The following is a 23869-nucleotide window of genomic DNA, read 5'->3' as shown; positions in this document are numbered from 1 at the left end:
TCCCCACATAGCAAACTTTAAGTAGTTATCTTCAAGCAATCTATTCCCAACAGAAACTTGGTTCCCCAACGGAATTTATACCTCCGACATTGCCGGTTTTCCGACACAATCTTCTTCTCTAGCATGGTTTATTCAAACTCGCTATTTCCATTAAAGTTGCCGCTCAGAAATCTGGTCGGATAGTATAATCATCTCTCTTGTCCCCAGGATACATCAGGATCAGATCACTCAAGTCAATCTCATCCCCAAGCGAAGATCAAAAATCCCCAGCTGGATATCATCGAACGAAAGACAGGAATTCTCTTGTCATTATATCCAACAGCACACAGAGATTTATTCTCTCAACCAACAGTTGCTATACGAGAGTAATCAATATGCTCCGACTATATAGTCCATCCCTGCATCATTCATAAATACATGCATAACATACAGTACTCTCGTTTATTTCGAGAATCTCAATACATGCATCATGACATTGCATAAAACTAATCTTTCCTTTTCAGGTCATTTCATAATCAAAAGAATATTATCATCCAAGTGCGGTGCAAATACAATCGTATCAACGATTCGATCTCAACACTCATTCAAGACAAATACAATTCTGATACTTCATTCCGGGTCTTTCTTCAAAGATAATTCAGAAACAATCAAAGAACTTCTCATCCTTTCTAGGAACCTTTCTAGGTAATCTTTTCTAAGATATTTCATATCCTTTCTAGGAACCTTTTTAGGTAGTCTTCTCTAAGACATTTATCATCCTTTCCAGGAACCTTTATAGGTAGTCTTCTCTAAGACTTTTATTATCCTTTCTAGGAGCCTTTCTAGGTAGTCTTGTTTAAGATGTTTCATATCCTTTCTAGGAGCCTTTCTAGGTAGTCTTGTTTAAGACATATCATATCCTTTCTAGGAGCCTTTCTAGGTAGTCTTGTTTAAGACGTTTATTGTCCTTTCTAGGAGCCTTTCTAGGTAGTCTTGTTTAAGACATATCACATCCTTTCTAGGATCCTTTCCAGGTATCCTTATGTAAGACATTTCACATCCTCTCTAGGAGCCTCTCTAGGTGGTCTTCTCTAAGACATTCCTTTCCCTTTTTAGGTTAGTTTTGTTCAAAGACATATCTCAACCTCTCAAAGATAACCTTACCTTAAATAGTTATCCAATCTCTTCTAAGACATCTCTTGCTCTTTCAAGGAGTTTCTCAGTTAATCTTCTACAAGACGTTTCTTCATGGGCTTTGTTAAAAGCTTAATCTCCTTTAGATCAGTAATCATAGTCTTCTTTAGGCCAGTGATCTACCCTTTTCAGGAACCTCTCCAGGTAGTCTTCTGTAAGACATTAATTCATCTCTCCTTCAGATACAATCAATGCATATGATCCAGTCTGAAAAGCATCTGCTTTAGACAAACAACCCTTCGAACATCTGATGGCACCTTCAAGCCCATCTCCGACAAGCGCCTCTCAATACTTCAAGCTCGGATATAGTCTAAAGTACGACTTATCCTGACTTTCGTATTTATCCAGATCAGATGGCATCTTTAAGCCCATCTTATACATCTTTTCCAACACTTGGACGACATCTTTAAGCCTGTCTCCGGGAAAAGTCCCTCTTCTACCCTTAGATTCCGACAGGCACACAAGTCAATCTACATCCTCAGGTATAAGAAGATTGAACAGGGGCAGCTGTCATACCCCAAAATTTGCCCATCATATTTCAAGATATTGTGATCCATCAGACTTTCAAATTCTCAATCACTGAGGATTAAGCTCACTCTTCTCCTAAACAAACAGCCCTTAAATTAGGGTTTCTAATTTAATCAAGGAATTTGAACTTCTGATACATCAAGTGGATTCCATGATCTCTCATATGATTCAAAGTACCCTCATGCCAAGTTTCAAGTCCCGAATCAAAAGATTGCTCATTCAATGACCCAAATAATCAACAGTCGACTAGTTGACCTAAAAGTCAAACTACGGTCAAATCACAGTCAAAGTTCCTGATTTTTTGTCAACATTCTCATTTAGAAGTGTCATTCATCATTTGATCAATATTTGATCATGATTCATCAAGAAAAGGTCAAAAATCCACAAAAGTACAAAGTTGCTAAATTAGGGTTTCTAGGTAAAAGTCAACCGAACTTTGACCAGCCATAACTCTCTCATACTTTCCCAGAAATTCCTCAACCAAAGCTCATTCTCAAGGAAATTTGATTCTCTACAACTTTGATGTTGGGACCAAGGTCAAGAAATGTTTCCGCATAAGAGATATGAGCCAATACATTACAGGCCCTTCTAGAAGCTCGCAAAAAGCTGTTTTCTTCCAGGAGCCATATCTTCAAGATAAAATCCTCAAATGCAAAATATGTTCCAAAGTGGCTTATAGAGGACATCTTGAGCTTTCCAAAAAGTCCTAGAACATGTTCATATGGCAAATATTGAAGGAGATATGAGGTTCAGAAGTTGGTCAAATTTCAAGAAAATCATAAAACCCTAATTGCACAATTTTGTGTTTTTGAGCTAATGGGCCTAATTCTTGGATCTCAAACATACCCATGGACAATATCAAGACTTATAAGTCTATTATTTTATTTTTATGGCATTTATTTAATTTATTTGAATGTTATTCATTTAAATATTAAATAAATTAAGTAAAATATGAAATAATTAGATTTAATCAAAACTTTGATTACCAATCAAATCCAATCATCCAAATGTCATTATTTTTTACTAAAAATTCGTGGTAAAGGTGATTGGAAGGATTGAAGCAAGATTGAAAGCAAAAATAGAAAGAAATCCTATATTTTTGAATCAACTCTATATTTCTCCAAATGCCAAGAGCCCAAGCCTATCTTTTAACCTAATTTGATCCTTTATAAATAGGCAACAACTTCAGAGAATGAGGGGACGAAAAATTGGCCAAGAACTAGGGTTTGCAATCTACCAAAGTTCAAAGAAGGCTAGGGCATGCGTGATCTTCCAAAGCAGCCTCTCCCACTTGTTTCAAAGCGTTGAATTATACTTCTGGGGATCCCAGGATTGGTTCCCAACCATCTTCAAAGCCCGGAACGCATCAAATCGTGTTCTTCAAAGGACATTACCGTGGTAAAGCTTTTGAATCTGAACTCTTTAATTCATGCATCATGGATATATTATGTATGTATATTCACGTTTATATTGAAGTTTAGAATCGTTTTGAGCCATTGTTCATGAGTCTCAGGGGCAGTTTGGACGTTTGCCATAGTTAGGGCACCATGCTCATGAAGATTCGTTTTCATAGTTATGGTTGTTATCTCTAAAAACTAACCGTTCCATTGAATTCGTGGCATGAAATTAAGTGAATCTGGGCAGTTTTGTTTCTTGTACAAGTTTGATTTCGCAGGTTTTGAATCGTAACCATGGGAGAAGAAAAACCTGCGGAAAATCCGCAGGTAAATCCATAGCTACGCTCGCAGGAAAATCCGCAGGTAGCTTTGGAGAAGACAATGAATAGTGCTGGTGCATGAATGCTGCGCGTGATTGGCCAGTCCGATTCCTCTCTCTTTCTCAGCCACGAGTTGGACATTGGGATTCGTCAGTCAACAATTCTTCCCTCTCTCTCCAATTCTGATTTGCCCACTCAACCAAACGGGGTCCACGCGTATTCCTTTCTTTGACTTATGCCATCATTGCCTTGTTTTATATTAATTTTGTTTAAAGTAATTAGCTAACAAGAAATATTCCCAGCGCAGGTGGTTAAGGAGGGAAGGCTAGTCACTGACAAGTCCTGGGTTCGAACCCAGGCGTGCTATTTATTTTTCTTTGAATTTTCTTTGTTGCAGATTCAGTGCAACGCCCGTATGTGAGATCACGGTACACCCTCCAATGCCAACCTTCAGATCTCCCTATTATTATGATCCAACGCTCACAAATCCGCAAGCTCACCATGGACCTTCAAGGCTTGTCTACACAGAATCCCAGCTAAGTTTTATTTTATTTTCTTAGTTTTAAATTACATAATTTCTTTTTATTTATTTATTTCTTTTCTTTTTCTTATTAATTATCTTTTTCTAAAAATTTACATTAGCTAAGATAATATTATATGTTGACAATTATTTATTTTTAATCGAAAACTTGATTTTTCTACAATCTTATCAATAATTGTTTTCAAACATTAAAAACTATTATTTTTGTATATACTTTTAAATTTTGTTAACTTCGATCCATTTATAAACCCTGGTAGCCTTAGGTTTACTGGTAGGTGTTGCCCATTAACCCTGTTTAACGTTTGGCTCATTCAGGGCTTGCCTTTTGCCATGCCTTTTTTGTTTGCCTAAATTATTATTATTTTTATCTGTCACGTTATAATTGTTGAGATCACTCATGCACTAACATTTTTCTTCTTTGTGCCCAATTTTCAGGATTAATCAAAGATCTTTCAGCCCCGCGCCTCACCCGACCAAAAAGCTAAGTTGTCTAATTTGTTGGTTTAATAACATTTTTATTTTATTTTGCCTCATAAAATATAAAATAGGGTTTACTTTAAATAGTCAATGAATCTCTCATACACTCACCCCTATTATTTTCCGTTTAATTCTCAGATGTTCAGAGTCAATCGAAGGTTCGAGGAAGATCAAGGCTCAAGATAAAGATAATTAAACTAATTATCGATCCCTCTTATTTTCTGTCTTTCATTTCCCCTTCCCCACAGGTGTTTATTGTAATAGCGTAGGACTTTTATATTTTTCTGCCTTTAATTTTTGCTCATTTTAAACTGCGTGGTTAGTAATCCTAAGGAGTGATAAACCATGAACTGAACGTAGAATCACTAACTTTACAAGATAAATGTCATCGAAATTAACCACTGATTGTTGCAATTGCCTTATTACTGTTGCCTTGTTGCCTTTAGGGTAATCCCTCTGGTTGCCTTGTTGCCTTATTACTATTGTCTTGTTGCCTCTAAGTATACTAAATAGTCAAGTCCCTCGATTTCGAGGATGCCTAAAGCAAGGTTGCCTAAAGAGATTGAAAATCATCTAGTCCCTCGAAGTTGCCTCGATAAAAGAAGATTGTCCCAATTGCTAAGGTATCCTCGCATGATGCCTAAACAGAATGACTATTATATCCTTCCCTTAGACTACCTGCCCTCTTTATGGCAAGGGACAGTCTTATGGCGAACGATTATCCTCGATGACCCTTAAACATCCAATTGAAAGACTTCCTGCCCTCTAATGGTATGGATAGACCCTTTCGCCTGAAAAGCTAAAAGAACAAATTTCTAAACTTAGGGTCGTTGCTATTAATTGCTTGCTCTTTTTTTTTTCAAATTCAAATTCAAAATCTTTTTCCCACTTCTTTTCAAAGAAACTTTTCAAAAAGGCTACGCTTATTTACAAGCTAAAGTTCTTCTTCAAAATTCTATTCACACGACACTCTTTCAAATAATTCAAACAGACAAGTGAGCTAAGAAATTAAGAGCCCATGGATAACCATGGATGCAAAGGGTGCTTTACACCTTCCCTTTGTATAAATTACCTCCCGAACTCAGTTTTTATTTAAAAGGTTTTTCCTGTTCTTTTAGCCTTTTTGATAATTTGGATAAATTAAAAGTCGGTGGCGACTCTTGCTATCCGCAACATTTCAAATAAAGTCAGTTCACCGTATTACACTTTGGCCAATCAAATTGCGCCATTTGAAATGTTTTTATTGGTTGATAAAATGATCTAAGGTGATTTAATCAACTAATTTCCATGGTGAACGCACGCTTCTAGACCATTATGTAACGCCCGGAAAAATAATTATTTGCTTAATTTAGACATTTGTGATGTTTATTGAAATTTTTCGCATTTTGGGACGATTTAGTAGGTATTAGTTCGGGATAGCGGATCAATATTTACTCGGAAATTTTAATATTTTTAGTATTAGAAATATTAATGAGCTAATATTTAGCATTTTGGGAATTTTTCGGGTAATTAAGATTAGACCAGAAATATGAGGCATTGGGTAATAAATCGGTATATTAAAATAATCGAATTTTATTTTAAGGGAATTTAAGTGGAAATATTATTTTTGCATTAAGGGTAGAAATGATATTGGACTTAAATAACGGTACCGCGAAGTAATAAGGGGTGTGTTTTATTAGGCCCATTTGTGTAGTTAAGTGACCAAATATAGTTTTATTTTGGAATTAGAAGGTGAGAGCTCGGCAGAAAACAAAAGAGGGAAAAAACTAGGGTTGTGAAGGGGAGAAAAAAGAGACCTATTGCTCTCAAGTGTCATTTTTTTCCAAATTTTCCATTGATTTCTCTTAGAGCTGCACTCAATCCATGATAAAGGGGATTCTTTCTACCTAAATGGGAATATGATGGATTTTATGTAGGTTTAGGGTATAGATTGTCATGGGTTGTGTTAATTGTTTTATGTCACTGTTTGAAATTGAAATTGGAATATTAAGAAGTGACGAACGACGCAGGAGGCTGGGACGGTTGGCTCTTATATCAGGGGTGGTCGGCATCCATTAATCCATGTTGTTTTTTTTATTTTTTGTTTCACATGCTAGTCCTTATATGCTGATTACTTGTTTTCTTTTTCTGTTCCATATACTATTACGTTTGTGACTTGTTTCCATTACTGTGTCATATATGTGCCTGTCAGTTTATATAGTCACATTGTTATTTGATATATCTAATGGACATATAATGGAAAATAATGGAAATGAACAATTATGAATGAATATTTAAATGAAAACAGTTGATAATCAATGTGAACAATAGTCTAGTAGAACAAAATGCCCTTTTATATAGGATATTAGAAATTGAAAAATGGAATAGAAATGTAATTTAAATTGAAATTAATATAGTGTGATTATTAATTGGTTGATTAAATTAATAGTTGAATTAATTTCAATAAGTCTATTTGATTGGAAAATACTTAGACTTGGATCAATTATTCGGTTTATCGGTAAATTACAGTATCTTGAGAATTTGTCCGTAATTGAGTTTTGGTTGAATATTTATGCTGAGAATAATATATTGCTATGTCAGTGATGTTGCTTTGATAATTAACATTATTTCTAATTGAGTTAGATGATAATTTGAAGTCGATTTGGTTTACTTGATATATTGGCATATTGTGATTATTTTGCGAATTGGCCGAAAATTATGGTTTTGGTTTGGATGCCTTTGTTGCGAACAATGTTGTGATTGCTGATACTATTATTATTGTGCATTGTTATGTGTGTAGCCTTACGGCATGAATCCTAGCGAATTGTCGTTAGTTTAGTTGATTATGATGATATGTTGGTATGTCGAGATGGTGATAAATCGTTGTTGTTGTAGATTGAGTTGATAGAGTCGATTGCTGTTGATAGAGTTGATTGAATTGATTGAATTGTAGTAGAAAAGTTGTCGCATAGTATAACATTGTTAGAGTTGGCCTTTAATGGCAAAGATGATAGAGTTATTGCGTTGATGCCTCGGATTTACTGGCAATTGATAGAGTTTGGAGTTTTACTCCAATGGTACCACATGCATATGCACAGTTGAGTCACATTTGAGTCGTTGTCATTTGTTGTTGGTGGGAGTTATTGTTTATGCATTAAGATGCTTATGTGTTGACTTGTTGAAAATGCTTATGTATTGATGTCATGACTATTCGTTGATGATGTTATTTGTGTTGTTTTATGTTGATGTTGTGTGAAGCGGTGATTCATTTATATTATTTATCTAATATATAATTTATCATGATCATATTTATATAGTTTGATATCTCACCCTTCTGTTTGAATGTTGCCTCCACGTGGGTAACGTGCAGGTAATCCAGATGAGTAGTTGTTTCCGCTTATAGTCGAGTTTTGAGTGTCATTGCTCTGATACGTAGCACTCGGGGGGGGGGGGGGGGAATGAACACTTACTTTATGTTGTTATTTGTTTATTGAACCTTATGTTGTATTGTTGTTTGTTATATCTTATTTGGTGAATCATTGTGAATCCGCTGCATGTTTATTCAGAAGTTGAAATTATATGATGAAGTATATGTTTATGAGTTATGTTCATTTCAATCCTAAAAGTGTTATGTATTAGTTTAAAAAGCATGACAGGTGTATGTTTATGTTGAATGTGTGACATCCTGATTGTGTTGAGAATTTTTATACTCTGATATTTTCAGTATAAATGCTTGGGGTAGAATTGGGGTGTTACACATTAGATCTTCCAAATCAGATTAATGAAAGTGGATTCAACGCTCATTTTTTTCTGACTTTATTTTATTTGTTTTCATCATTAAAAATTTATATAAAATTCATTTTAATTCCAAAAGATATGAAAAAATTCACAAAATTATTTCTCATTATTTCACACTGTGTTAATTTTTGAGAATTTTATTTTTTGGTTTAATATTTTTCATCTATTTTATTCATTTTACATGCACTTTAATTTGTTTTAAAATATTTTCATGCATTAAAAAATTCTGAAGAAATTTGTACATGATCCAATGATGGTCTCTGAGCTATGGTGATTTTATTTGATGTTTTGAATATACTTTGTTGTTTTCTCCTATATTTTCATTTTAAAAAATCATTAAAAATAGCTTTATTTGGTTAATTGCATTTAATGATGTTGTGACTTGTTTGGTTGCTGATTGTCTTGGATTGTGACTTATTTGACCATGAACTTCATCAACATCAATGGAACTTGGATGTTTATAGGTCTAAAAGACCAAATACACCAAAATTGATGATTGATTTTGATGAAGTTTTTTCTAGTTGTAATCCAATTTGGCTTATAATATCTTACTTGATGTTATCTCATCTCTCCATCTTCTTCTCCTTCTCTTTCTTTTCTTTTTTTATCAATTGGATGATGATGTATTCACCTTTTTCATTGGATTAGTACTTGATGAACTTTCATAAATTCAAATCTATTTTTCACTTGATCAAAGGATCATATGAAGTACTTTGGGTTGATGATAAGTTTGTCCTAAGGTACTAAGAAGAACTTGATTGTGTCATGATCTCATCTCCTTAACTTAGTCTTGATCACTTTGTTTTAACTTGTACTATTTGTTTTAGGAGAATGGTCTCTATTATTTATCTAACAAATATGGTATATAAATTTTATTGATCAGCCTCATAGATGCTACTTCTATATAAGTACATTTACGATTGTTTAACATAGCGTTAAATTGTCCCGAAACGGTAGATTAATCATCTTACTAACAATTAACCATATTATTGTACTAACCTTACTTTAAATGCACTTTAATTGTAGTCATTTAAATTCTTGCCTTTACTTTATGCAATTTATCTTTTAGCATTACATTTTATTCTATTTTATTGATCGGCCTCATTTTCTTTTGTCCACTTTGACATTTTATCTTTTTGTCTTAAAAACATTAATAAAGGACAAACCATAAAAGACTTAATTGTGGACTCGGACTATGGTTACTATCCTTACTTAAGGAGTTTGACTTTTTGGACTCAGGATTAGAACCTTGGCTTGGAGATGTTGATCTTATAGCAATGTATTTAAGACCTTGAGATTTTATTTGTTGGTTGTTTGGTTTGTCTGACTGTTTCGTCTGTATGAAGGTGTTCTGTTGGTTTGAAATTATGAAAATTCATTTCATTTGAGACAAGTTCAAGTTTTATCTGATACATGCTTAGTTGAATTGTTATTTTGAAATTATGTCTTTGGCTATTCATTTGCTCAAGTACTTTGGTTCAAGTGCTTTGGTTTGAAACTTTGAAAATTCATCTGATGCAAATTCATCTCAGACAAGTTCAAGTTTTATCGGATACATGCTTAATTGGATTGTTATTTGAAATTATGGCTTTAGTTTTCAACTTATTTTCATAAATTTTTAAAGATATATAAACTTTGCTTTTTGTATTTTAAATCAAAGTACAAAATATAATATAAGAATAACAATAATAAGTTTGTTCATATTTATTTAAATATATCAGTCTCATAGATTATAAAGTTTTATTTTTTATGAAAAAATATTAAAAAATTATTTAAGATTAAATATTTTTAACATATTTTGTATTATTTAATTATAAAATATAAACTTAAAAATAAACAAATTTTATTTTTGAAGTGATATATTCAGTTCCCAATATAATATAAATAGGCATGCAAGGAGAAAATTGAATAACAAATAAGCATTGAGTAGCTCTTTTGAATCCAATCCACTAGCTTTTCTTCTACTTTTCTCCCATTTCCAAATCTCAAAAAAGCTTTTGCCTTCTCCTCCAAAACCTTACATCATTATGGTTGCTGGATGGAGAAAAGCATTTCACACATCCAAAGATAAAGACTCCATCTCCAAAGTGTTGGTAGAGACAAACCCCCAACATTTGGACTTCAACAACATCAATGGAAGTCCTCAAAACAACCTCCGTTGTCGAACCTCTGACTCCAATTCATCCCTAGACAACAAAAGCAACAACAGTCCCAAGTGGTCATTATCATCATCCCCTAATTCTCCATCATCTTATTACACTCTTCTCAAATCTACCTTAGGCCTTTCCAAAGTAAATATATATAGAATTGTTCTTTATATTATTTAAATTTAGTAAGATATTTTGTCATAATTTTTAAATTCTAACAACATTATTATTTATTTGTGTGTGTGTGCAGAGTTTATGTGGAATTTGTTCACAGAGTGTAAAAACTGGTGAAGGAAAAGCAATTTTCACAGCGGAATGTTCTCATGTTTTTCACTTTCCATGCATAGCAGCTCACGTGAAAAATCAACAAATCGTCACGTGCCCTGTATGCGGAACTAACTGGAACGACCTTCAACCAGAGAATACTGCACGTAGCGTCAAAACGACGACGTCGTTGAAGCTCCCAAACTACAACGACGACGAGCCACTCTTGTCGTCTACCTTCGTTTCACGATTCAACACGATACCTGAATCAGATGAAAACGAAGAAGAACAACAACAAGAACAAGAAGGAGAAGAAGATGAAGAAAACAAAGAAACTATTGAATTTCAAGGCTTCGGTGTTTCTTCAACTAGAACGTTTGATGCGTTCTTGTTACCAGAGTCTGCGCTTATGGCATCTAACAAGAGTTTCAAGACTTTGATTGCAGTGTTAAAGGTGAAGGCAAAGCCGTGTAATGCGGTGGCGAATCGGCCGCCGGTGGATCTCGTGACGGTGCTAGATATCGGTTGTTCTGTTTCCGGTGAAGATTTTTTGATGCTGAAACATTCAATGCAAGTTGTGATCTCTTCGCTCGGTTCATCTGATCGTCTCTCGGTTGTTACATTCTCCGGCGGATCCAAACGGTTGTTTCCGTTAAGGAGGATGACCGGCCGCGGTCGTAGATCGGCGCGTCGCATTGTAGACGCGCTTGTTGCTAATGAGGTGAGCAGCGATGAAGCCCCGGCGAGGAAGGAGGCGGTGATGAAAGCAGCGAAAATTTTAGAAGATCGCCGGCAGAAGAATCCTGTTACCAAAATTATACTCCTTACAAACAGTTACGAAGATAGAAGATTAACTTCCACGCGCTTCTCAAATTTGGAAATCCCGGTTCACGCTCTTAATTACTCACGCGCAGTTTATGACAGCGCGTTTACGGAACGCGTCGGGAATTTGTTACGCGTGGTTGCTCAAGACATCAAGTTCGAATTCCATAACACAATTTCCGGGGAGATCTCCGCCGTTAAATCACCGTATTCCGCCACGCTCGGAGATATCCACGCGGCAGAGGAGCGTGAGTTGGTTGTTGAGTTAAAAGTGCCTTCATCTCATGGGTCCCACAGCCACGTTCTTTCCGTACGGTCCTCATATCGTGACCCTTTTACACAAGAGTTTGTTCATTCCAAGGAGCGTATGATTAGTACTCCACGCGCCCTCCCCGTTGGATCGTTAGACTCTAAGATCAAACGGTTGATACGACTACACGTCAGCACTCGCACTCGAGCGAACGCTGACGTGAAGAAACCTAATCCCGAAACGCCTCAGGAATGGTTGCGAAGACTTCAAGCCGAAGAAAAGGTTGAGCCATTTACGCCGATATCTGCTTGGAAAGCAGCTGAGAAGCTTGCTAAAGTGGCTATGATGAGAAAGTCTATGAATAAAGTGAGTGATTTACATGGCTTTGAGGATGCAAGATTTTAAATGTATTTTTCTTTAGTTTATTGTCGGTAAAAGTATATTAAATAAAAATTTGTAATAATGAAAATAATTCAAATAATGAAAATGAAAAAAATGAAAAAAATGAAGAAAATGAGAAAAGCATAGATGAAATTGGTCCATGAGTCATGATAGGACAAGAAGCACCAAACGGCTAGGCCCTTTTGTGAATAGAAAAGAAATAGATTGGGATGGGCAAGTGAGATTGGAGTATAAATTATTGGAGATAGTTTTTGTCTTTTTGGTTTGAAATGAATGTATAATTGAAGCTGGTGTTGGGTCTCATCAAAAGAAAATGTTAAAAATTATATTCTTGTATAAGTCATCAAGAGTTTTGTATGTTTGAATGTGTTGTGCTGTTAATTCTCTGGTAGTGTACTAGTGTTCGGAGGGTTGAGGACAAAATATGTGGGTCACATTTCTGATTTAGACAAAGGATGGTACCAAGGAACTATTGATATTTTGACCATACTTTGCATAGGTGTTTGAGTTTGAAACTGAGTTAAAATGTCATTAACAAGTCCTCAAATCAACCAACAAAAACATTCTTCATTGAATCAACCTACTCAAGATTTGCTCAGATTATTTTGATGTTAACATAAAATATATACCAATGGAGTAAAATTAAGTAAACTAGATTTTTGATCAAATTTATATTATATGTATCCCTATAATAGAAATTGAAAAATAATGTATGAAACAGAAAGAAATTGTCTCTTCATTTTGAATTGAAATTGTTTCATCATTTATAACTAGCCTAAGAACTGAAATGTCACTCATGTACAAGTGATAAACCCCATTGTGTTTGCGTATGCGTCTATGTGTGCATGTATGATAAGGCGGGGTTTTGAAAGACTCGGAAAAACGTTTATTTTTTGTTTTTTTCAGATAACAAGGCGGTTTTGAACTTTAGTTATTTTGAGAGAGGAGTGGGAACTTGGAAATTAGGCATGTCAGGGACAGCATTTTAAATCAATTGTCACAACCTTAAAAACATTGTTGCGTTTTCCCTCTTTTTCTAATTCTATAAGGCGCGTTCCTCAACGTTGAGGGATGGTTGTTTCAACCAATCACCATAGTCCTAAAGCGTTGTTGTGTTTTCCCCCCTTTCTCCGATTGCGTAAGGAATGTTACACAACTTTGGGAGATAGCGGTTTTATAATCATCGCATCCCCTATTTTAGGGGGGTAAAACACCAAACTATCGCAAATGGTTATGTTTGTTTTAAAAATCAAATGGTGATTTTTCAAAACCGCCTTAACAATCCTCATAATATAACGAAGAAGACAGTTCTCATTGAACCGTCACAACCTATATGTTGCAAAACCTTATATTTTTTTTTGGAGTGACATGATCGTTAAAATTTGTTAAACACGTGTGAAAATAAGAAAGAAAGAAATTGATTTGAATTGAATTAGTTATGTACATTGTATTTTTCACTCTTGATTATAATGTGATTACTTATACAATATGAATTAGGCTTACAACATACTGAAGAGGTCAAGAATATCATAATCAATTTAGCTAGTTAATTACTTACACATCAAGTAACATAACTAATTGATTCATCTAACTTGTTACTTACATTGCACAAGTAACACACCTAATTCACTTACTTCTAATTACATTTCAATAATTCGGCTTTATTTAATCTCTAGATTTAGCAAATTGGACATCTTTCTCATTTATTTGAATATCTCAATCTTTATTAGCTAGTTTAGTACATTTTCAACATGATTATTTGTCTTGCCTTAGTATGTTAGGAACATTTGGCCCTAGTTTACTTCATCTCTAAGAAAATTGAATATGGTCTCTATGTTTTTTCTCCTCCCGTGATCAATGGGATTAGTAAGGTTAATTGTTGACTTATTGACCATCATTAGTTCCACTTTTTCATCCCTTTCATTCTTCATTTCTTCCAACAAAGATTGCAGCAGCCTTGAAATGATGCATTGCAAGCTTGGATGTACTCAGCCTCACATGATGATAGAGGCAGTGCAATTTACTTTTTGAAACAATGTGATATTAGGTAGTAAAAGAGTTTGAACATGTGTCACATTGTACTTATCCATTCCACATTTTCCTCACAACAAACTGAATAAGAAAAGCTACACAACTTTCCTTTTTGGCCTTCATGTTTTAGAAACAGAATATTATGATCAATTTTTCCTTGAAGATATTTTAATTATGTGTATATGCGATAATTTAAGTTCATGCATATATCTAATTGCCACATATACACTTTGACATAACACTATATTTTTCTTGTTCATTGGTTTTTTTTTTCCTTCTTGTCTTAACCAGCACCATTGTTTATTTGAAGAAGATTTAGGTTGATTAGTGTATTTATTTGAGTTTTTTTTTTTTTGTTGAGTTCCTCTTTTCTTGGAATTTTCTTTCCCTTTCCACTGCCTTTCTTAAAAGTATGACTTATGGGATATGATTATTCACACACGATGCACTTTTGAATGATAATCACACTATATAATTACTCATATACTCTATGAAATAGACTTACAAAACACTAATGACACCAAAAACATTATGCAATTTAATTTGCTTTTCTTGCAACAAATAACATAACTAACTCAACTAAATTTAAAAAATAAAAAACTAACTCAACTAATTGTTACTTAAATAACACTCCTAAATTACTTAGTTTGAATTAAATTATAGAAATGCCAAAGTCAATATTTTTCCTTTTGCTTTATTTTTCAATCCTATCCAAATCCTATGCATTTGAGACTTTAAATTGACTCTTTAAATCTTCATCCTATATTGAAAGTACACTTCCTATACTTAGGTGAAGTTCTTATCCTCTAGAGTTTGCTCTTATGTGCTATCCATGTGTAACGCACTAGATGGTGGGGTTTTACTACAACGGTGCCAAACAATAACTTGAAAGAATCAATGAAAAAGTTGTGGCAAGCAACTAAATTTGTCATGAATGGTAAAGTGAATGAGTGTGTCCCACTAATGAGAAAATATTCTCTTCTTTTTCTTCCTGCAAACTAAAAATAGGAAGCAAATATATGGATAAAACGCGTGAATGTGTTTTTTTTTCTTCTTTTCATTATGCATATTTTGTGATAAAGTTGTATTTCATAGTGTGTTGTGTTTGTACTTTTGTGATGAGATTCATGTACCTTATCTTTTGTTGGAAATTGCTTACCTTGTAAATTTTGTAGTGTCATGAGTCAAACTCTTTATGAAGAAAAGACAGTGTAATACAAACAATTCTTAAGACGGTGCAGCATCAAATTATGAATTGCAATAGGGGCATTCACTTTGCTTTTTAAGTCAGCAACTAAATAGTGATTAATGATATTGATATTAAGAGTGGCAAACGGAAATATCTGTCCCGTACAAATGTTAGCAAAAAAATGGGGCGGAGCAAGGCGCACATAGTTGAAAATGCAGACCTAAAATCTAGGCTCATCTCGCAAAAAAATGAGAGCGGAAAAAGCTCTCGGGCACTTTATCTTTTAAGTTTAAAAACACAAAAAAAATTATGTAAATGATCATGTTCGCAAAAGCCTGCGAAGAAAACAGGGCGGGACGGAACGGACACATTAAAAGGTGAGGGCCTAAATATTTTATCCGTTTCATACTAAAATACGGACAAAATGGACATGTCCAATGGACCGGATCCGTTTTGCCACATATCCATATGACTAATATGTTGATGAAAAAGTATATTGTTTTGGTTAATATTAATGACATTGAAAATCATGTTATTAGTCATTATTATATGATGATAAAACACGTCTTGAATTTCAGTTCTTACCAAATAATAATTCTATACTTATATATAGTTCCACAAATGAAGAAACAATATCATTCTAGACAAATCATTTGCAGAAGGTGTTACTATTTAAATTTTATGTTTGAGCATGTAAAGGTTGAAAAATTCAAGCTCTATATCTACTTTTTTATTCCGAGCCAAAATGTTATCCTCGATAGTTGATGATAGTGTGTGTGTATATATATATATATATATATATATATATATATATATATATATATATATATATATATATATATATATATATATATATATATATATATATATATATATATATATATATATATATATATATATATATATATATATATATATATATATATATATATATATATATATATATATATATATATATATATATATACATATATATATATACATATATATATATATATATGTATATTATTATTATTATTATTATTATTATTATTATTATAGTATTATCTTCCTTACTTTCTTGTCATGACACGTCCTTAAAATCTGCATTATTGTTTTAGTTTTGCCTTACTTAGTAAAGTTATAAGCTACTATCTATATCTATCTTATTAGGAATATGAAAAACTATGTATTAAAAATATCAATACTTGAGTTCGATTGAATGAGAAATCATCATTCAATCTTGTGTCATTTTTTATAGAGTTAAACCCTATTTTGTCCCATGTTATTTGGAGAGAATCTCAAAAAGGACTATGTAAAAAAAAACATAGATTACGTTCTTGCCAATTCCATATTCCCTCATTTTAAACCCTTGGTGGATGAGATCCCGTAAGTAGCTGACATGGATGTGACACATTGGCAATTCTTATTATTTAGGGTATACGTGTCACTTTTTATTATTTTTTTATTTCAAAAAAAAACATTTAACTTATTTAATTATTGAAACAATGTAAATTAAAATCAAATCTCAAAGGAAACTTTCGTTCACCCCCCGAAACCCTAAAACAACAAACTTTCATTTGCATCTTCTCCATCGCTTCCCTTCATCGTCTATGTTCAACGCATCTTCAAAGGAAAAGTAACAACAGTTGTAAGGTACAATTATTTCAGTTCATATATTGTTCCCGATTCCATTCTTCATGATTATTAATGGTTGTTTTTTCAATTGCAAGAATGACATTGTTCGAAATAATCTTTCACCATGGTGGTGAGTTTGTGCGTGATAACTTCGTATTCTACAGAAGAGGAGATGTAATGATTGTTCATGGGCAAGATTCAGATACTTGGTCATACTACGAAGCAATGAGTTTAGTTCTCCAGTTTGGCTTTGATGGAGGTCGATGTGGAGGAAAACAAAAGGTATTGATGAAAACTTTTTTCACTTGACTGATGATGTTCATGTTACAGAAATTGCAAACCACTCTATCTTGCACAATGTTGAGGGACATATTTGGCTAGAACATTTTGTTGGAGACAACACAAAGCGGGCTGAGAATCCAAATATAGTTGATGTTGGTGAAGTGAATGGAGATGATGACTCTCCAGGGGTAAGGTTTAGGGACAGCGAGGAAGAAAGAGTGAATGATGACAATGAAGGCTTTGTGGTTGTGGAGGTTGAAAGACCAGGTGATGGTATTAGGGTTGAAGTGGCAAGTAAGAAGCTTAGGTACAAGTTAAGAGCTAACAAGGATGCATCAACTTTAAGGTCTCCCAAAAAAATAAAGTTGCGTGTTCCTTCAAGGGTGCATGGGGGCAAACCTAGTTCATCAAAGGTTGTAGAGCAAGATGTTGATTATGAGAGTGAAGAGCTTAGTAGTTCTGATCCAGATGTTAGTGACAATGAGAAGATGCCCAAGTATGAGAAGTTTAAAGGAGACTTACTCAACAAAGACTATGAGTTCAAACTAGATATGGAGTTTAACTCTCTTGTTGAATTTAAAGATGCCATAAGGGAATGGTCTATTTTAAATGGTAGAGAGATTAGGTTTGTGAAAAATGAAAGTACTAGAGTTAGGGTAGAATGTAGGGGTAAATGTGGATTTACAGCCCTTTGTAGTAAAGTTGGTGACAAACACACTTTTCAATTAAAAACTTGGGTGGGGGACCCATACTTGTGCTAGGGTTTTAAATAACAAGTCAGCAAATTCTAAGTGGGTGTCTAAAGTTGTGGTAGAAAAGAGGCATCAAAGTGGCAAGGTCAAAGTATCAGATCTGATGGCAGAACTAAGGAGCAAATATTCAGTTAGGATTTCTAAGGGAAGGGCATGGAGAGCTAAACACATGGCTGAAAAAATAATTGAAGGAGATTCTTCTAAGCAGTATTCCATGTTATACAATTATGCTGCAGAGCTTAAGAAGCAAAATGATGGGTGTAACATCCCAAAATTTATTATTTAATTAATTCAATTAAGTTTTAAATTAATTAATTTGAAATTGTATTTTATTGGAATTATGTGGGGAAGAAATAATAAAATGTAGTGTTGGGCCATTGGTGGAGTTAGTAATGTGGGGGTGTTAGTGTGAAGAAGCCCATTACTAAATTATGTTATGTTTTGATAAAACAAGAAAATAAGAGAAAATTGAGAAAGGGAGGAGAAAGACCTAAGAGGGAGAGAAGAAGAACTCATATACAAAAGCCATTTTCGTATTCATGGTGCAGCCTTCACAAAATGGGTCATAACTCTCGGCTCGTAACTCCAAATCAGGTAATTCTCGAAGATTCAGATTCTACACGAAATTTCCTTCGATTTGATATATTAATTCGTGTCAGGGAGGTTCTCGATGAGGGATATAAGCGAGTTTGAAGATGGGAGATTCTTGCTGAATTTGAGGGAAAAGGGCTTACGGGTTTGATGAAGAAGAAGGGGAAAAGTCCAGATTCTTGGCTAAGGTAAGGGGGGACTCTTCCGATTAACATCTATTATCGGGTTATGGATAATAGGACTGATATAGATATATTATTTCATGTCAATTGAGTCGTATGATAGAGTTGGGATTTTGGGGATGTTTGTTGATAATTATCCGTTTTGATGAATTCCATGAATTGATGTTGTATGATGGTTGATGATGCATAATATATGTTATATGTGTGTATGATATATGTTGTGTGGCTGTTTCGTGGTGTTTGATCAATTTGAATCGATTTGGTCGACGTTGAAGAATTTGGGATTCAGGTTCGTATGATGTCAATTGCGATTGAGATCTCTGATTTTTGCCAGTTCGCGCCGCGGAGGTAGGTTGGCGCCGCGAAGGCGTAGTTCTTTTCTCGTTTCGCGCCGCGAACCTTTGTTTGCGCCGCGAAAGCGTGTTTTCTATTCGTTGCGCGCTGCGGACTGAGTGTGGCGCCGCGTACTGTAGCGATGATTGTTTTCTTTGAAAAATGTAAAGATGCGTATCTTTTGAACCGTTGGTCTGTTTTGAGTGCCGTTTCGAGCAGGATGAAGCTTATGAAATATTCTTTGTGTTATAATAATAAAATGAGCAGTAGCTCGAGATTATTTTTAAGTCATAATTTTTCCTGTTTTGATGAATGTTGTGTTGTGGACATATATGATGAGATGTAACAATACAAGCTATGTCTAAACATGATTCCTGTGGTAATTGTTTGTTGGTATGATGAATCTTATGAGATAGTTTTGTGATGATGTGAGTGTGATGTGAATATCTTGTTTGTTGGATGGATGACGTATTGTTGACATATATGATGAAATGTGTCAATATAAGATGTTGTTTTGAAAAACATTATGATGTGATGATTTGTTGAGAATTATATGATGATGATTGCTTTGTTTTAGAATGATGTGGATACATGTATGTTCTTCCTTATTGATGATGATGATGATGATTGATTGTATTTGAATAATGCTAATGTATATAAACATACTTTGATGATGATGATGATGTTGATGATGATGATGATGATGAAATGAGTATTTGATGATGTTACTCATAGACTTGACGATGGTATAAGTATGTTCATATATGTTTGCATTCATTCATGTTCATTGATGATGTTGTATCCATAAGGGTGTGTTGGATCAGTGAAGGGCATGATTCCCATTGTGTGGAATCTGTGCTGGCAGGGCCGTATCTTAATGATGTTGGATCGGTCATGGGTTATTCCCATTTGATGATGTTGGTACCACATGCATAGTGTCAGTTGCATTCATATGCATGACTTTTATAACATGATTGGATGTATTCCAGTGTTATAAATATTTGACGATGTGTTGGTTGATTATTTTGTGATGGTGAAACTTGTCTGAATGTCTGTTTATGAAACAATTGGGTGAATGATGTAACTATGCTGTGTTATTATTTATGACTCAATAACATTTGTTAATTTGAATGAGACTCACCCTTACTGTTGACATTTTCAGATTGGCGAGTAGCGACTTTGGCTTTGGTGAGGATAGCTCATAGGCCAGTTTGTTTAAGTATAGCGTCGGTGTCATGCTCTGATATTGTAACACTGGGGGAACGCTAGTTTAGAGTTTATGATGATACTCTATTTTGTTGTTATCGGATTAATTTTGTGAGATATTGCATAGATGATGTTATGCTTATCTGTTGATTAATGTTCCGTTGTGTAGAAACATGATTTTGTTAAATTGATGATTCTGTCCCTAAGTGAAGCATGACAATCGATTTATGATAATTGTTTTAAATTGAATTGTGGCACCCTTGTTTTCATGTTTTACTCTGAATTAATTTATTAATTTCCGCGGGGTTTAGAAGGGTGTTACAATAGTGGTATCAGAGCAGGTCGGTCCGTCCGGCCAATTGTTGAGTCAGTTGAGTTGCGCGACAGTTGTATATTGTCGGCATTTTATTCCTTGATACGCGACATGTGAGTGAATCACTGTCGGTACTTGGTTGTTTATTGCAGGTGTTGGATTGAAATAAGTGGGGGAGAATCTTCGCTTCTCGGTTATGTTTCAGTTGTAAGAAGATTGATTCAGTAGGCTGTTGTTGGCAACAGTGCGGGCGTTGTTGGAGTTTGTTGTTTCCCGAATTGAAGGTGACTTGGAATTAAGACTTCACTGGAAATTGAGTTGGAACATCTTGAAGGAAGATGATTAGAGGTAATTGACAGTTATTGTAAGAGAAGGAAATTGGAAAGTTGCGATGTGTCAGCTTTGCTGGTGTGCTGCGAAGTTGTCAGTTGAGTAGCCTTACGTCTCGGAAGAGATTCAGCTGCAAGTTTGCAAAGAGGATTGCTGTCGTAATGTTCCAGAAATCGCACTTCAGCGATAGGATGTGTTGCCCAAGTCATAAGAATGTTTGGAAGTGAAGAGATACGATAAGGGGCTGTTTGGAATGTGATAGAGTTGAAGAGAATGAGTTTTGGAGAGAGATTTTCGTAAGCAAAACGCAGGAAAATTGCTGAATAGTTGCAGAACTTCGAAAATTCATAACTGGAGTTCTGGACATCCGAATTGAGTTCCGTTTGAAGCGTCGGAAAGCTAACGAGATGAACTTTGTTATAAAAATGGTTGCAACAGCTGTAACATAATTTATTGTGACAGGATGACGCTGGAAAGAGGTGAAGTTACGGTTACTCTTGTTCTTATAACTAGACTTGTTTATTGGTACTGCACGGGATGTCAGTGTCAGTGTTGAATGGATCGAAGGAATAATTAGAAGGTTTGTTGAGGAGTAATTTTAAGAATTGAATTTACCAATTGAGGAGTTTTGGATATATCGTATAGAGTGTCGCTGCATGATGTCAGTGTTGTATTTTTCGGGCAATGATTGGAAAATTCATATCTTGAGTTCCGAGTGTCGGATTAATGTGTCGTTTGAACCTACGAGGAGGAGGGATTGTGTTCTAATTTATGGAAGAGTTATAAATACAATAGAGTGACCCTATGAGGAGAGGTTATGAATTCAGTTAAGGAAGCGTGAAATTTGTTGAATAGGATGCCTACTACCGATTATTTGAAACGAAGTTGAGTATGACATGTTGTTGATGAATAAGTCGATGAGATGTTTGGTAATGAAAATTATTTCAGTGCTGATGGATTTTAGTGAGAAGAGGATTAGTAGTAAAGATGGAATAAACTTTAGAACCCTTGGAATCGTATTTGTGATGGCAAAGTAACGATAAGTATAAAAGAAGAATTGTAGGGAATTTCTAACATTTGTTGACGTGAGGAAGACTTTGTTGAGATTCCGAGTGGGATGATATTTGGACGTGAAGGATGTAATAGAATTTGGATTAAAACCACGAGTTAGGAATGTTGTGCTATTGTGTTGCGTAAGAAGTCTTTAAAATGTCGGTGCTAATGATGAAGGAGTTGGATTTAATTGGACAATTTAGAGACTTGAGTTAGTATGTGAAGGCACTCCTAATAGTGTTAGATTGAGTATGCTAGAAGATGACTAGTGGTATTCTTGACGAGATTAGAGAAGGTAAAAAAGATGATGTTGAGTTGATCGATAGGTTGACTTTGAATTACCAAAGTAAAGGCGGTGAATTCAGAATCGACGAAAACGATGTAATGAGGTTGAGTGATTGGATTTGTCTAACTGATGTTTTGAGCTTCAGAAGGATATTCTAGGAGGACACCGTAGTGAATTATTGGACTATGATGATGTTAATGAGTTTGAGTGCAAACTCAGAAAGGACACTATTATGTAGTAACGACGGTTTGTGCTTAAATATGATGGTCGGCTATCTATTGACAAATTGAGGACTTGATCACCCTTAATCTCTTGTTGATAGTAGACGGAATCGTATAGATAGGATGAGCTTGTTTTGTTACCTTAATGGTTTAAGATGTGATGAATACTAACCCGTGAGAATAATCACTCACCATGTTGTGTGAACTTATGAAGAAGTGAATATGAAAGAGTGCAATATATTGGATGATGACTTAAGACGGGTAATCAGAGTCGCGCAGCGAAAGTGTAATGTGGAGTAGTGTGCAAGTACTATTCGTGGACAGTGAGGAATTAATATGTCGGAAGCCTATATAGAGAATATGCATTGATCTATATGTTGGATTCAAAATCTAGTGGAGGTAACGATGTCGTATCGAAGAATTAGAACTCTTTTGAATAATTTCGAGAAGACGAACATGTTATTATGGTTGTACGTAGTTAACGGGTATGTATTTGGAAAAGTTAAGATGACGAGTTGATACTATATGATGTTATAATAATTTTGTTTCGTTGATAAGGTGATATTGTGGATTCCAGATATAATGAAGAATTATACTCTATGAAGGACGAAGTTGATTTAATTCTTAAAGAAGAGTGAGATTCAGTTTGAGCTATTATTAAGCAATGGTATATCCAGGCTGATGAGTATGATTATAACTACTTGTGTACACTCATTCCGATGGTTGGAATGTTCAATAGATGTAGTAACTCAGGAATTTGTTTTTGAGTGCGAGTAAGTATTGATGAGTAGTTGACTAATACCATGGATGGTAAAGAATGATTCTTGAACGAATGAGTAAAGAGGACCAGAGTTGGGTATAACTCAGAAATCTAATTGGTATAGATGACTGTAATGAGTAATCAGAGTAGTGTAGTGAAAGCAGGATGTAAAGTGTTGGATAATTGATGGTGTGACTTAAGAAGAGTCAGATAATTGGAATTCAATGGTAAAGGAATATGAGTATTGAGTTTCTTGAAGGAAGCGGTTGGTGAAAATGTAAGTATTACATTATCACTCAGATGAAAAGGTGTGTCTAAGGTTGGTATGTTTGGTAGATAGAATGCATTACTGCAGTGTTGATCATTGTGATCATACCATGGTTGCGTAATTATATTATTCAGTTATTGGGCGTATTGAATGGGTTGTGTCTCAATGTTCTATTGTTATTAACCTTTTAGAGGTATAACGAGTAGTACACCTTTGGGTAGTCAAATGCGGCGTAAGAGCTGAGATTGAATGTGTGAGATGTGTTTCCGGTTGGTTATGTCCGATGGATTTTGAGGATTGACTGATGGAAATGTTACTTGGGAACCGGAGAGCCAGATGAAAGACTCCTATCCGGAA

At 34.6% G+C, this 23869-nt stretch overlaps 1 protein-coding gene across 1 annotated transcript; it reads left to right on the top strand.

Moving 5' to 3' along the window:
* Positions 1–10122: 10122 nt before the first annotated feature.
* LOC131620588 (E3 ubiquitin-protein ligase WAVH1-like) lies at positions 10123–12424 on the top strand. Its single transcript, XM_058891717.1, has 2 exons — positions 10123–10504; positions 10611–12424. Exons 1-2 carry the CDS (start codon positions 10241–10243, stop codon positions 12099–12101), a joined length of 1755 nt encoding a protein of 584 aa, XP_058747700.1. The 5' UTR covers positions 10123–10240; the 3' UTR covers positions 12102–12424.
* Positions 12425–23869: the final 11445 nt, after the last annotated feature.

The sequence above is a fragment of the Vicia villosa genome, linkage group LG7 (assembly GCF_029867415.1).
Source record: "Vicia villosa cultivar HV-30 ecotype Madison, WI linkage group LG7, Vvil1.0, whole genome shotgun sequence".
NCBI lineage: Eukaryota > Viridiplantae > Streptophyta > Magnoliopsida > Fabales > Fabaceae > Vicia > Vicia villosa.
Note: the sequence above shows the minus strand (reverse complement) of the source record. Positions and strands in the feature narration are given on the sequence as shown.

Excerpts from the sequence above, each read along its gene's own strand:
- LOC131620588 (XM_058891717.1), top strand. The coding sequence starts at position 10,241 with ATGGTTGCTGGATGGAGAAAAGCATTTCACACATCCAAAGATAAAGAC. Across the intron at positions 10,505-10,610 it reads CTACCTTAGGCCTTTCCAAA|AGTTTATGTGGAATTTGTTC; the intron begins GTAAATATATAT and ends GTGTGTGTGCAG.